Consider the following 15,012-nt stretch of genomic DNA (forward strand, 5'->3'; position numbering starts at 1 on the left):
TTTGGTGAAAAACAGCAATCGTACCACGGACCGATTTCATCTTCGTCTCGAACTTAAAAATGATCCCGAGCTGAAAAAAAGTCATTTTCGGCCCTAGGTACAAAATCTATATATATAATACGCTAAGCCGATTTTTGTGAACAGAACTCCTCCCTCATTTTTGGACCGATTTTGATTATTAAAATGTCAAAAGAATTGCCCGATCTGTAGTTTTGCAAAGTGTTTTTCGTTTTTTGATATCTTTATTAGTTTGGGCAGGATCTTCCATCAAAGTTGGATTTTCTCCCATAAGATTAACATGGGGGAATCTAAAAATTGAATTGGAAACTTTGTCTCCACTAATTTGAGAGAACGGCTGGGCGTAGAAACTTGGTAGGGGTGTCAAAAGAAAGGTCTTGGTCTGTAGATGGGTTATCAAAAGAAAAACGAAGTAAATTCCCTTAGGGCTCTGCCCCAGAAGCCTTTAAAAGTCCCTCTACAGATTTATTTACATTTTGGCCATGTGAATAATACTTTTTAATGAAACAGCTGTTAATTTGTAAATTGTATTTTAAACAAGACACATTAATTGGGAGTTACTGAATTGTCCAAAAGAAGCATTTGCAATGTTATTTTCTGATTTTAAAATTAATTTTTTTCTGTATCATGTTATGTTTAGCAATATATACCATGACGAAATCAGTGGAAAATCCTTTTATCACAGTAACTCTTAAAATTATTTCTTATTTACCTTATATCTGTTTTACGGGTTGGTGACTGCCCTTTTCACCATTTTTGTCTTTATTTTTATCATATTGTTCTAGACAGATCATCATAGGTTCATGAGATTATTGTCAAACATGTTTTCAATTATTGGAAAAATATTAAATTGTGTAATACAATACAAAATAATAGCCTACAAATGCAGAAGGGCACGGTACCTATTTGAGCCGTGTCCATATTTTGTTAAATTAATAGTAGTTTACAGAAACTGGATAAAACATTTTACAATATTTATGTAGAAATATTTGCATGATAAATAAAGACATTAAGCTGGAAAACTGCAATATACTGCAGACTTTTCAGAGAGGTTACTTCGATGTATTCATTCAGCTTAGTGAAAACATAATATAGATATGTACCTATACAAATAAGAACTTGAATTCTTAGAGAGCCTTTGAACGTTATTAGACTAACGAAAAGGGTTGTGCATGTTTACTAGCGCTACTCTGCAACAAAAACCATTTAATTTATCTCCAAAATATATATTCTTAAAGTGCACTGATCAGCAGCAAAAAAATCTATGTAACTTACCCATATTTTATTGAAAATAACACAACATTTTGGCTGTAAATATGGCCCAATGAGTAAATAATATTTAAGCAGCTACTGTCATGACAGAAAGGTCATATTCCTTTTAAACTAGATCACATCATCCTTTATAAGATACAGATCAATATTTACGTAACAGCAAATTTACAGTATTTTTGCTTTTTGGAAATGTCCCATTGCTATGTCATTTGCATTATTTGTTGTCAATGAAGCCGCATATAAATGAGGAGGCCCCTAACAGTTTAAGAATAAAAGCCAACTTCACTTAAGTATATTCCACTACACCTCACATTCCGTAGAGAGATTATATTGACAAATTTATGTAATTGATATGGCTGAGACAACTAACTGACATCCCCCAAAGGAATTCCAGCTTTAACAGTAGCCCCACAACAAATTTCTCAAAACTGTGATAGAGGGTTATTCATTAGCACAGAAGTACGATATGAACTGAAGCGACGAAGGAAAAATCAAACTTACACTGTAATGGATACCTCCCTTTGAAGTTAGAACGTGTCTTCCCAACAAACAGATATTTTTTTCAAATAAAATCATAGATTAATCTGCATTACACTGATGAAATCACGGAAGTGTTTACTACAAAAGATCCACCAATACGATTTTAATACTATTTAAAGTTTAATCCAAACGATGAGATACCAGATAATATACTAATAACTCCGATGACGTACAGTATGGGAAATATTTTATTCATTGAATGATCAACCATATTTGGTAACTATCATTATTGTTTTTACACTTATTAATCTTTAAACAATGCTAAATGCTCAAAATATGTACAATTTCACTCAATTTACCGCAGTTAGATGAATTAGCGTAATGCTTGAAAATAACCGTCGATTTCGACGGGTTTCACCTAGTATACTCTTAAACTATCGTAGGATCGGTGGATACTAAACTCTATCTTGGAATTGCATACACTCGCTCCTATCTTTAAGTTTACGTTGTTGCCATACAATAAATGTATAAATAAACACAAAAATTCACAAGTTTTGTTGTAAGTACCCATATCATGTATAAATAAAAACATACAATAGCATCATGTGTAAGTGTATTCTGTAAAACTTTAAACAAATATTAGTAAAATAGTTTTCAGGCAAACTATTGTTGAATGAATTAGTTTTAAGTTGTTAAATTAACCTAGACCCGTGCTATATGTTAAATGGAGTTTGTCCGGCAAAATACCATAGTAAAATTAAATCAAATAAATAAAATCAAAAGCAATTTATAACAAAAGAATAATAGATACAGAATTAACGTAATTTATGAAAATCTACAGGGCCCACATATGCGAAGCCTGTGCGTGGGGACCAAGTTGACTCAATCATTGGCAATTTGTCATAGTCTTGTAACATAATTAACTACCACTATTATAATTATCAATACATTTTCTAAGGAGAAACAAACGTCCGATTATTTCTAGGCAGCCACAACAGATAACTTTAGAAAACTACGTTATAAGAATTAGAACAACTCAAAAATTAAATTGTTAACATGATTTGTTTAGCCTAACGAAGAAAATCATATACGCCGATGCTTGATGGCAAATCTGTGCGTGCATACCTTTAATTTGAGACCTCAATAATAAAAATGGTCGGGTAGCAGAGCCAAACGAATAATCCATTTTCTTAAATTTATAAGATTATTTAATTATTTATTTATTTTACTTGACTGTTAATACCAAAGCTTCAACTTCGTGTAGATATTATGCGTCCGGATTACGAATAAACATAAAACAATCTTACACCAATATACCAATAAGTTTAATAAACCAAAATTGCACATACTCCGGACAGATTTCTTATAAAGAGATGCTATGACAATATGATCAAATCTCTAGTTAATATCGTTTAGGTTGTGTATTGATTAGTCAGGACATTGATTGAATAAATAAATATTTAAACAGTATATATATATATATATATATATATATATATATATATATATATATACTAAAACATAAATACAGCACAAAACAAACATATAAAACATAAATGTAAAACATAAAACATAAATGTACATTACATAAATAGCCTAATTGTTACAATAAATTAACAATGATCATTTGTTAAATTAATCAGTTCAATGTTATTTATATAATACGACCATAAAGATAGGCGAATGTCTCTCGTGTTTATTAGGACAATAACACGATATACCTTATTGTTGATTCAGGAACACGCCATGAACTCGTAGTGATTAAACTTAACTGAATTTTAATTTCTATTATAGTATATTTTTCCCTTTGAATACATGTTCTTGTTAAATTCAATTATATGTAAATTATTTTTTACATTCATAATTATTTTGTTCTTTTTATATATTTCTTCATTACATTTAAACTATATAAACTAAATTTTATACTGAGCTAGGTATGTGTACACTGGCTATGTAGTCTGCAACTAAACCAAGATTAGTTTTACTAAGAACTAATAAGCGCGCGCAAAAAAAGTCATATCTGGGTTATTTTTTCAATGGTATTTCAATACTGAGCTTTAATTACGTTTGCGTAGAAGGTAATTAAGATGTTTTTTTTTTAGAAAAGTTAGTAGTTAAGTGTGAAATAAACTAATTCATCAAAGTATATGCATCAACTACCAAACTACGCCAGTTTATGTAATATCCATAAGAATAACATAAACATATTTAATTTGAACTTGTTGTAATATTCTCCGTGACTAATACCGTACAAAAACACTTTATTATACTCAATTATTTGTTTTTGTAAACTCTGAATTTATTTATTTAAGATAATTGTTTAAAGTTGTTGTTTAAGCTAGTTAATGTTAGTTTTCTATAGAAAGGTACAGTTTAAGTGGAAAAAACAACGATAGCAGATCTTGACAAGAAATAAGGAAAACCAAAGTGTAATACGGATAAGGACTGGCCAAGGGACACAAGTACGTTGTTGTCAAGAACAGGGGTTTCTCAATGAGCTGCAGACAAGCCAAATTTTCCTGGCTTTTGTAGCAAGTTGTTTATAATAAATTGTTGTAAGATTGTATGATTTTTAAAGAAATAAAATAAATCCCTTAAACTGGTAACAAGTTGAAGGGGAGATACAACTAGCCGCAGGTACAACTAGACGTAGGTACAAGTAGGCGTAGGTACAACTAGTCGAAGGTACAAGTAGTCGTAGGTACAAGTAGTCGTAGGTACAAGTAGTCGTAGGTACAAGTAGTCGTAGGTACAAGTAGTCGTAGGTACAAGTAGACGCAGACGTATGAGGTACAAGTAGACGGTGACGTTCCCGACTAGTTGTACCTGTAGATTTTTAAGAGGTACAACTAGACGTAGAGACAACTAGTCGTAGGTACAACTAGACGTCCGCACCATCGTCAAGTTGTCTCTACAGCTTTGGACGGGGTACAAGTAGACGCCTGTCACCAAAATGCAGCAGGTACAACTAGACGCCGGTACAAGTAGACATCGCCCCGTTTTCCCAATCTGGTAGAGTTAGATAAATACGTTGAAAGTAAATAATTGGTTTTGTGCCAACAAGGTTTAAAATTATGTTTCCAGGTGTGATTCCAGTACCTAATATATCAGCTTTTATTGACATAACAAATTTAAGGAAACTGAATCCGAATTCAAGGAACACTTTGATGAGTCGGTGGCTCAGTCGGTAGCGTCACGGACTTCGGGCCCAAGGCAGCGATGTCGTGGGTTTGGATCCTGGACACTGCCGTAAAATTTTATCTGTACAGTCCACCTTCGCACTGTATCGGCTCACCCCTTGCTTTGCTGAATACGATCATTGACTACGATCCACGCAAGAGCAGTTAGTCTATTTGTGGATGGGCAAATGCAAGGTTAAAACTGCAAGTTTAAGGAAAGGAATTTCAAGGAAACTGAATCCATTGTAAAAAAAAATACCCCCACCACAGTTAACTTGCGGACTAAACTCTTAGAGATTAGGAAAACGCCATGTTGTGTCTTATACAGGGTGCTCAAAAAAGGTGGGAACATAATTGGGAACATAATTATTTATTTGATCCATGGGTCAAAATAAAGAGAAAATCTGGAATAATTTATTTTTTATCACTTCGTTAACCAGATATCCACCATTTTATAATTTTAACAAAAACATTCTTATCTTTGAAATTTTTCAACAAATATTTATGAAACTTGGTATGTATGTTTAGGTAGAAGAGAACCATGTTAGAACAAAAGTCATCTTGATTTAACTTAACATTTCAAAATGGTGGGCGCTTTGATTTTTTGAACTTGAACTACAAAAAAAATGGCTGATTTGATGGAAAATGTCAAGAACAGTTTTATTTCACATTTTTAATTCCCTTATACCTAGATCAAAAAGATCGATTAAGAAATATCGTTGTAAAATGGGGTAGAATAAGGCATAAGCTAGTATAGTCAGGTTTGCCCCATTTACTACTAAAAATCTTAATATTTCAACTACTGTATTTATTATTCGATCATTTTGAACATGCTATCGTTTTATAGGAAACTAAAAATTCTAAACGAAAATGATCTTCACATTTTGTTCATAAAATCGGCCAATTTTTGTAATTTAAGTTAAAAACATTAAAATTACCGTCATTTTGAAAGGTTAAGTTCAATAAAAATGCTTATGTAAAAATTAAAAAATTGCGGATATATGGTTAACGAAGCGATTTTGGAAAAATTAAATTTTTGATTTTCTTTTTATTTTGACCCAAGGAATAAAACTACGTAAATTATGTCCCCACCTTTTTTGAACACCCTATATTCAATAAATTCCCAAAATCACTAAACCTACAACTATGCAAAACGCATATTAGCTGATCGGCAAAGTAAAGAACACAGGGATACCAAAATAGGTTGTTGTTGGGTTGTTTTGTCATTAATATGTGTATCACAGTATTTTTAATTTGGGATGTGCGTTAAAACAAAACACCCAGTATGATAAACATTTTACTGCACGTCCTCATATATACATTCACACGTTCTAGCAAGAGGGATTAAGTAAATTTATCTCCTATCTAAAAATGTAGAAAATCAGTCTTAGGTCAAAATAAACCTGATTATCACAGTCCTTTCACACGTTTACTTCTAATTATTGGATTGTACCTTAATTGCATAATCCATACATTTTTTGGACAGTGAGTCTTTCAAATGTGGAAGAGGAGAATACCAATACTAAGAGCTCAATTAAAACAATAGATTTATCATCGAGGCGTTGGATGAGTTATTCGCCATTTATAAATTCCACCTCTCTCGCAACAAAAATGTGGCATTGTGGCCACAGGGGCATTTTACCTTGGAATTAAAACTTGATAGGCCCCTTCCCCATTCCCCTGCCCCTGCCTCTCCACACACCGTTTTGCGATTTCGTTTTGTTTGTATTTTCCTAGTATATCAATAATTTGAAATAAGTTCATCCTTTCTTTTTGAGTGTTTTGTTGTTGATATTTGCTACACTCATTGGGAGATTTAAATTGTTAGAAGAAGACAATTTTCCAAATAAATTTTGTATAAATGACTATTCTGGAATCATTTTAGATTTCTTCCTCATAATCTTCGAGGCTTAAGATCATATCCTATCCTATTGTAGGATATGATAGTATATAAAATTGCGGGCAAAAAGTTACACTATTAATTATTTGTGCTCATTACTTTGTTTTGTTAAATGTTTGCTACTTGAAAGCTAAGTTTCCTTGTTGTTTGTGTAACAGATTAATACATTAGCTGTGTAATACATTTATGAAGTATGAACAGTTTAATTTAAGAGTTCCAAGTTCAAAATGTAATTTCCTTTGTGGCCATTTAGATTTAAAATAAACTGCTAGAAACAAGAAACAGAACAGACAACAGACTGTCATCTAGAGCTCTTTTAAGTGGTGGCAATTCGTCTTCATTAAGGACATTTTATACATTCAAACCCCACAACACAATACAATACACAACAATACAATACAATACAATACAATACAATAGATCTACCACTAAAAAGATTCATTCCAACCAGTTGCCATACTTCGAACTGTCTTTAAGTTAGAATACATTTGTTTATCCATATTTGCAATTACAACTTTTCAAAAAGGTACTACAATTAATTATTTGTCATTAATGTTGTAGCAGCATAAGTTGTTTTTATGTTGACAACTAGAGGTCAAAGAATGTTAAGAGTCGCATCAATGAATTGTTTGGTTATGAAGTTATCCATAAAATTATTCTTAAACTAATTTGTACAGAAGCGAGTCAATACTTTTCTTCTTGTGTCCTATTTTATTGTTGAATTTTAATAAATATACTTCTAAACTATGTACCCTTTCTCTCCATTTTTCATCCCCCCCCCCTCAAATCCCCTACCACCATCAACAAACCACAACAACAGCAATACAAAGAATAGTAAACACTTTTATTTAGAACATCAATACTTTTTTAATACAGTAGTTTGGAATACAATTTCATCACATTCTTCACAAATTGGTCTCTTTTAGTTTATTAGTGATATTAATATAGCCCAATAAACAAATACATATTTATGAAAAAACCTGTATACTTTTCTGTTGTATTTATATATTTGAGCAATATACTTTCTCTGAAACATTCCTTTTGACCTATCTCACCTTGTACGATTGGTTTCATTTTAAAGCTTATGCTCCAGGTCAGAACGAATAATAAGAAAAAAGGTAATTTCCTATAGGGTTTTGCCCAAGAGATTGATTTATTTCTAGAGAGAGGGTGCTTTCAAAGGTATAATAATGCTAGCAAACTTTCTTTCATAATGGATTTAAATTTGAATTTTAAATTAACAACTGTTTACCTTCAGTAAAATATTTAAATACAAACAAAAATAAGGGACAGAATAGTTTATGAAAATTAAATTTAAACAGGCTACTTTTATTGATTATTTCATCCTGATTGAGGTAGGTAAATTACTCTTTATGGTATACAGAAGAAATTAATATTTTAATTATTGTAAATTAGTAGTTTTATTCGTCAAAACAGTAGTTTACACAACGATCGCGTTAAGACTATTTACTCGAGCTGCGACACAGCTTAACTTACGACAGTTTTTTTACTACACTAACAATCATTACTCATAACTTCTAAGAGAGGTGATGTTTTCGTTTATAACTTCTCATTGTCACTGACAGTGATGCAAAGAATCATTGTACCAAACACTAATTGCAACAATCTCATTAAAAATTAAATTGGTCCGAACAGCTTATTAGTTTAAGTTCGAAGCATTACAATTATTGTACTTCATTTTATCTATCTTCGAGCCTCATTGGTCCGTTACCCGTGTTGTTAAGTAAAACAACAATGCTGTTAAGTAAGTAAACATGTCTATTTTTGATAACTATTTCAAAAACTATTTTTGATTTCTATCAAATGAATATTTTTAAATTATAAGAACTGAACTGAAATGGCTACTTTAAAAACGGTCGTAGCTAAACATATTATTTGTATGATGATGTTTCTTATGAAATGTTAAATTTTTTCAGTTACCGAGTAATTTTTAAAAGGTAAAGGGTATTGGTTTATTCATTTTGCCTATGAAAATGTGTATTTGTGCAAGGCTCTCCTTGTTATTAATTATTGTACATATTTCCAATATTCCGTGTATGAATCTGATCATAAGTTTATAAATTAGTTATATTAAATAAAGTCAAATAAGTACACACTTTTTCACAAACAGTAAAATTTATTTTAGTTTAACTTTAGTATTTCTAAAATATTTGGTTTTACAATACCTTTATCAGTTCCAAAAGTAACCTTCGTCAACGTGTTACATGTTTCGGCGAGCTGACATTGTCAAACACTTCAATACAGGAAGATGTAGATCCGAAGATGTAAATGTTGTATGTCGTGTAATGTGTTGTGAGAACGAAGCTATTCAAGCGGATCTACATCTTCCTGTATTGAAGTGTTTGACAATGGCAGCTCGTCGAAACATGTAACACGTTGACGAAGGTTACTTTTGGAACTGATAAAGGTATTGTAAAACCAAATATTTGATATATTACAGTTCCGGGGCTACAACAATGCATTTTAGTATTTCTGTTAAAAGCCTTATGTTTTTTTGATTTTTAGCATTATTCTGTATGTTTAGTCCTACTTTTTTTTCACCATTATATTTTGTTGTCCACACGTTTGCTATGCAGTACACTAACCACACACTGTACCTCAGATGGTTGTACACGTTGGCCGCTGGACACTGGACAGTCACAGCCGGCCGAGAACCAACTTTACTGAGATTTCACATCCGTGACACTGCCCGCGCCCACCGAGTATGTCTTTGTCGTATTGGCCGAAAGGTATGTTCGCCAGAATTGCTTGTAGAAGGGTATGTCGTAGTTTTGCTGGAAAACAAGTTGTAGATGAAATATTTTATAGTTTTTAAATATTTTAATTTAGATTGTGAATATCCGGTACTCAATTTGAATTGTTTTCTGTCCAAAATATTACGTGTCATTTTGTTTCAACAAGTTATAGTTACAGAATTTGTTGCGTATTTTTCACATCGGATAATGTATGGTGGAAAAGTTTATTTAGCTACTTCCGCCTCAAAATTTACTTTTTCTCTTTGCATCATAATTAGCTTGTGACGATTTCTGCTTAAGAGGTAGCAACAACATGTAGGTATTAGTTAAGTTATACTTCATGGAGGTGGTGGATAGTATATTATTTTTCTCTTATCGTATGCTTTGAATGGCTTGATGTAAAACCATTGACAAAACACAGGCATTGACTTCCCATGTAATGTAAAGATTTGACACCAAGAAAACAGATGAAGTTCAGGACCATCTCACCAGGTGGTACTAGTGTATTTGGGATAAATCTTATAATCTAAATAAGCGCATGTACGGGCAAACTTTTTTTCTGTCCGAATATTGTTTAATATTGTCCTAAAAAATGGGGTATTTGGTCACGAGAAAACGATTGGAGTTGGTGACACAGCTGGGAAAAGTCCAGTTTCCGTCCTACAGCCCTTGAAAGTGTCCATATTATCGCCAATACCTTTACGCCACACTACACTATTTTGACGAACTTCCCATGCAAGGATTTAGTCCAGAAAACTGCTGTTTGCTGCAAGGCTAATCAAATGACAGATTGTTTTTACTGCCAACATGTTGATTTACGTGTAAACAAAAATAACTGTATTGGTTAGTTTGGACATAGACAAAAAGAATTTGTCTATGGTTTGTACTAAACATTTTAAAGAATAGTCATATTCAGTTTGGCTTACATACATATTACTGTTAAATGTTTTCAAGGCTAATTTACAAGATTAAGAATAAAACGCTGAAGACCTCCGAAGCAATATACATAATCCGAAAGGCAGAGAAGCTTCAATCGATTGTCATTTCACCTCTTTGTCTACAACCGAGTCAGTTACAACCAACTTATACATCTCACCAAATGTCTACCTCTGTCAAGTCGCGCATCGTAACAAAAAATAAAAGGAGAGAAATAATTTAAGATCTTATGGCCGTGCAAAATGAACAGGCCAATCATCTTGAGCAGTAGTGTCAAGGAAATGCGGCTTGACGTTAGGAAGAATGTCAGCGCACTGCAATTCCTCAAACCTCTAAATTCGCCATTCAGGGGATTTAGGATATTCTCGAATGGAACCGTTTGACGTGGCATGAATGCACACGACGTGTGTCTGGACTGATCACGGTTAGAGGGTAGTTCTTCAACATCCAAACCGATCTAGAAATCGAGCAGGTAAAAATGGGGTCTCTTGAAACATCCAATTTGATCTGATATGCGTGGAGGATGGCCTCTACCAAGGCCACACTACTCCCCGTAGCCTACAGACACACTATTCCGTAGTGTTTCATTATTGCTGCCCATTATAAATTCAAAACGTCAAAAAAACTATGAGCTTTCAGTTTATATAAATGTTCAGTTATGTCAGTGGTTAATATTAATAAAATGAAATGTTATTACTCAAGTCATGGTACTGCAAATAATCTAAATGCTATGATCTATGAAACGGGTGTAATTAGATAGACACACATTACACTGTTGATATTATTTCAGCGATTAAATATTGGTTTGTAATTGTAATAAAACTTTTTTTGAAAATAATTATAAATGTGTCTGATCAAACCGAGCAAGGCTCGATCCCCGGTACTATTAATTAAAATCAATAGAGTAACATAGAAAACAGCTGATTGATTTATCACTTGACACAGAATATTGTCATTCGTTGGTAGACCATCTTAACAGATTGCACCATGTTTTTTTTCTCTTCAAATTTTTAAAATTACATGGGAAGTCTATTCTGTGAATAGTCAATGGTAAAACTCATGGTTATGACACTGACTTCAAGGTTTTACTGTCTGAAATTTTCAAAATTTTTTGGTTTGGAATATCTCGTACTAGTACTAGTGACTACTATGACTATTCGCAGTAGTCCTACTATCCTGATGATTAGACAAATTTGTAAATTACAAGGCAAAAATATGGTTCGGATTCCACTATAAAATGTAGGTCCCAGTTGCCATTAGCTGCATGGGCCATTAATTAACAGTAATGTCTACAGGTCATGTAGGCCTTGTCAGTAACAAGACTACAAGATCGCGCCACTCAGACTCAACCTACACTCATCTCCATTCACCCTTGCCTTAAAATACCTGCTATCGTATGGTCACCATTTCTGTAAAAAGTTAAAGCATTAAAAGTCCTTGGAGCAAAGACATTCAAACTCATAAAACAATTAAAAAACTACAAAGAACATTTCTAGTCTCACAGTGCATTAGATATATTACAATCACTTGGTATAAGAAAAAATATTTTGAGATGGAAAATAACTTGTCAGTGGCTGTTTGAAATATTATTATTTAAAAATACATTAAAGTTTTGATCACAAGAACAAATAAATTGCTAATTACGACTACAGTAAACTGCATTAAAAATGTAAGCTTATTTTCTATGTAAATAAATTCATAACGAATACTATTGTTACAATCAGCTGTTTAATGTCTGCTGTATAGTATTTTGTGTAAGTTTAACAGAACAAACAGTTGTAAAAGAAGCAGACCATATACCACCATATAGCGTGGAGACGTTCAATTGAAATTGATTAGAATCATTGCGGAATATTCCGTTCATCATTCTAGTCCGTTTGAGTAAGCTAACCAAATTGTTGTTATTTTAAACTTAATCCAAGGTAATCATATTATTTTGGAAATTACTGTAATTGTAAAGCACAATATGCTGTAATTTATTGTAGGTTTATTATTATTTTCTCATTATCAATCGTTGGGATGGAGACGCCACCTAGGTGCGTATTTCAACCCAAATATGAGTGAAGGATGAGTGTAAAATGGTGTCAGATGATTTGTGTAGCTCTGTTATTGACTAAGATCAGCTATTTTATTAGTCAGGATCATTTATTTAAAGCCATAGATCAGGAACTGCTGGGTCCAGCTGTTTGTCTATCACTGGCTGCTAGAATTGTTTTAAACTAATGTTTGGTATAATTTTATTTAGGAATTTTCCTATTACAATTTGACACATTTTCAATTCTGTAAAATGTTGCTTTACTATATAGGTAGAACAGTTATTAAAAAAAATCGGATTGTACTAAAACTATATAGCCACTATAGTATACTATAAGCTTCAAGTTGATACCCCTTATATTAAAACCATTAGAAAAACTGCGGGACAACAAAAACCCAAAGTGGAAATAGTTGAAGTACGGTTTGGCAGTCACACCATTTGAGGTGGATGACAGAAAAGAGAGGCAGTTAATTGTGGTTAAACTGTAGTCAGTTGGTCATAGAAAAAAAATTTAAACTAGGAAAGACAAAGTTATAAATCAAACTGTTGGCTCAATATTGTTTAAACAAAACAAAGGCAAAGTAATGGACAACCAGCATAGCCAAGTTGTCAGTAGTGTTCTTTATACTTTTTACGAGCGTAGTAACCAGTGCCACTACGACTACGTCTTGGACAGTATTGCAGTTGTGCCACCACGACTGATGTAAATGTCATTTCTCATCCCATGTTTTGTAATAACTTCGGTTCGGTTTGAGCGAGTTATAGGTGTCTTTTATAATGTGGAGGGGATTTTGATTTTTACAATTTAGCAGTTTAAAATAAATTTTTAAAACAAAATGAAGCTGTAGTAAAACAGAATATTTTCGTTCCAATATGAAATTTCCTATTTGAACATTGCCCAGAACTTGAAGTAAAACTTAAGCGTAATGTTGTAATAACAATAATTGTTATGGAATATAAAATTAATGACCTTCAATCTAAGTAGAATGCTTTATTAAAGTAGAAACTGCAATGTTATTTAAGTTCATTGTTTGTGATGATAAGTATTTATGTTTTAATAAGAGTGACATATTGCATCTCTTCTTGATTAAAAAGTAAAGTATTAAAGAACTGTCTTATTAATTGTCCATAGACCTAACCATCTCCCTGCTGTTTTAGTGAATTTCCCAATAGGGAAGTAGCTATTAACGTAGGTGGCACGATAAGAGGGTAAGACCTGGACCCAGGACTGATTTACTTTTTGATACCCTCAGAGGCATAAAACATTATTTTTTTTAATTTTAATAAATTTTCACAGATTTTGATAAAATTTGGAATAAACGTGTAGAATGGAATAGACTTGAATGAGGTAACGAACCATCAAGTTCAGGGTGTTATGGGGTTTTAAAGTTTTTCATTACAACCATCGTGTAGAGCTTTAAAACCCAATAATTTTGTTTCATAATGTGTTGATGTACAGATAAAAGTTATGGAGAAAAAAAACTTAACATTTTAAATTTCTATGTTATTCTTACGAAGAAAAAACACTTTTGTAGTTTGCTTGTTTGTTTATATATGATGATCAAATTTAGCAAATTTATTTCATCCTACTACTTTTTTTTGTCCTAGGACGCTAGGCACGAGCCTGAGATTGTTTTCACATTACTTCAGGCTAGACCTAGGGGTTGCGGCATTATCACTTAGATAAAATCCATTGGTGTCTTGGCGGGGATCGAACCCGGGACCTCAGGGACTGAAGTCCCGCGCTCTAACCACTACTGCCCAGGGGGGTATTTTATACCATTTGATGGTTTCATTTTAATAAGCATTATAGGCCTACTGTACACAAAATTTGACAACCATCATATTTTTCTTCCTTGTTGAACCCTCTCTTCTATGAGTGGTCACTCTGTGAGGGTTAGCAGTGAACATATGGGTGTAATGGACATTGCGTCACTAGCAGACGACATTTGTACTAGATGGATGTGGCGAACATGACTAAGAGATCAACAATGTTTGCAGCTGCTAGTTCACAGCCTTGTGCTATGAAGTGGTAGCATTACCATATGTACTTTAATATAGCGGAGGAGACAACCATAGACCTGATGTTGCGAATTTTTATTCATATTAGGGTGAGTGCACCAGTGAATTAAACACTTACCAAATTAAACTTGGTAGTTGTAAATTAGCTATGATGTAGTGGAATCGTTTAAACGTCTTGTCTGTATTCTCCTGTTCATCCTAATGGTAAAACGTAATGTATTATATCCAAACAGAGTGTTGGAAAATGCAATTGATTGCACATGAATTATTAAATTACTACATATTATATATCACTAAATTTTAAAACTGTATTAGTTTTACCCCTTTTTGTACCCTTCTTTTTTACCCAATAACCTGTTAAAGATTATGGCACCAAAAGCTGAACACTCTGTATATAAAAATAACAACCATTTT

The 15,012-nt window shown here is 32.7% G+C and overlaps 1 protein-coding gene across 2 annotated transcripts in view; it reads left to right on the forward strand.

Moving 5' to 3' along the window:
* LOC128999361 (uncharacterized) overlaps positions 1–15,012 on the forward strand; it is an 81,446-nt gene that overhangs the window by 45,934 nt on the left and 20,500 nt on the right. The window contains exon 2 of one of the 2 annotated variants that reach the window (XM_054425827.1): positions 9,473–9,599. The exons of the other annotated variant lie outside the window; for it this stretch is intronic. Within the exon in view, the coding sequence (XP_054281802.1) occupies positions 9,575–9,599 (25 nt within the window). The 5' untranslated portion in view covers positions 9,473–9,574. The remainder of the gene's footprint in view (positions 1–9,472; positions 9,600–15,012) is intronic. 2 annotated transcript variants of the gene reach the window in all.

Source organism: Macrosteles quadrilineatus, unplaced genomic scaffold (genome assembly GCF_028750875.1).
Source record: "Macrosteles quadrilineatus isolate MER2022 unplaced genomic scaffold, UCM_ALF_1.0 Scaffold_8__2_contigs__length_117827958, whole genome shotgun sequence".
NCBI lineage: Eukaryota > Metazoa > Arthropoda > Insecta > Hemiptera > Cicadellidae > Macrosteles > Macrosteles quadrilineatus.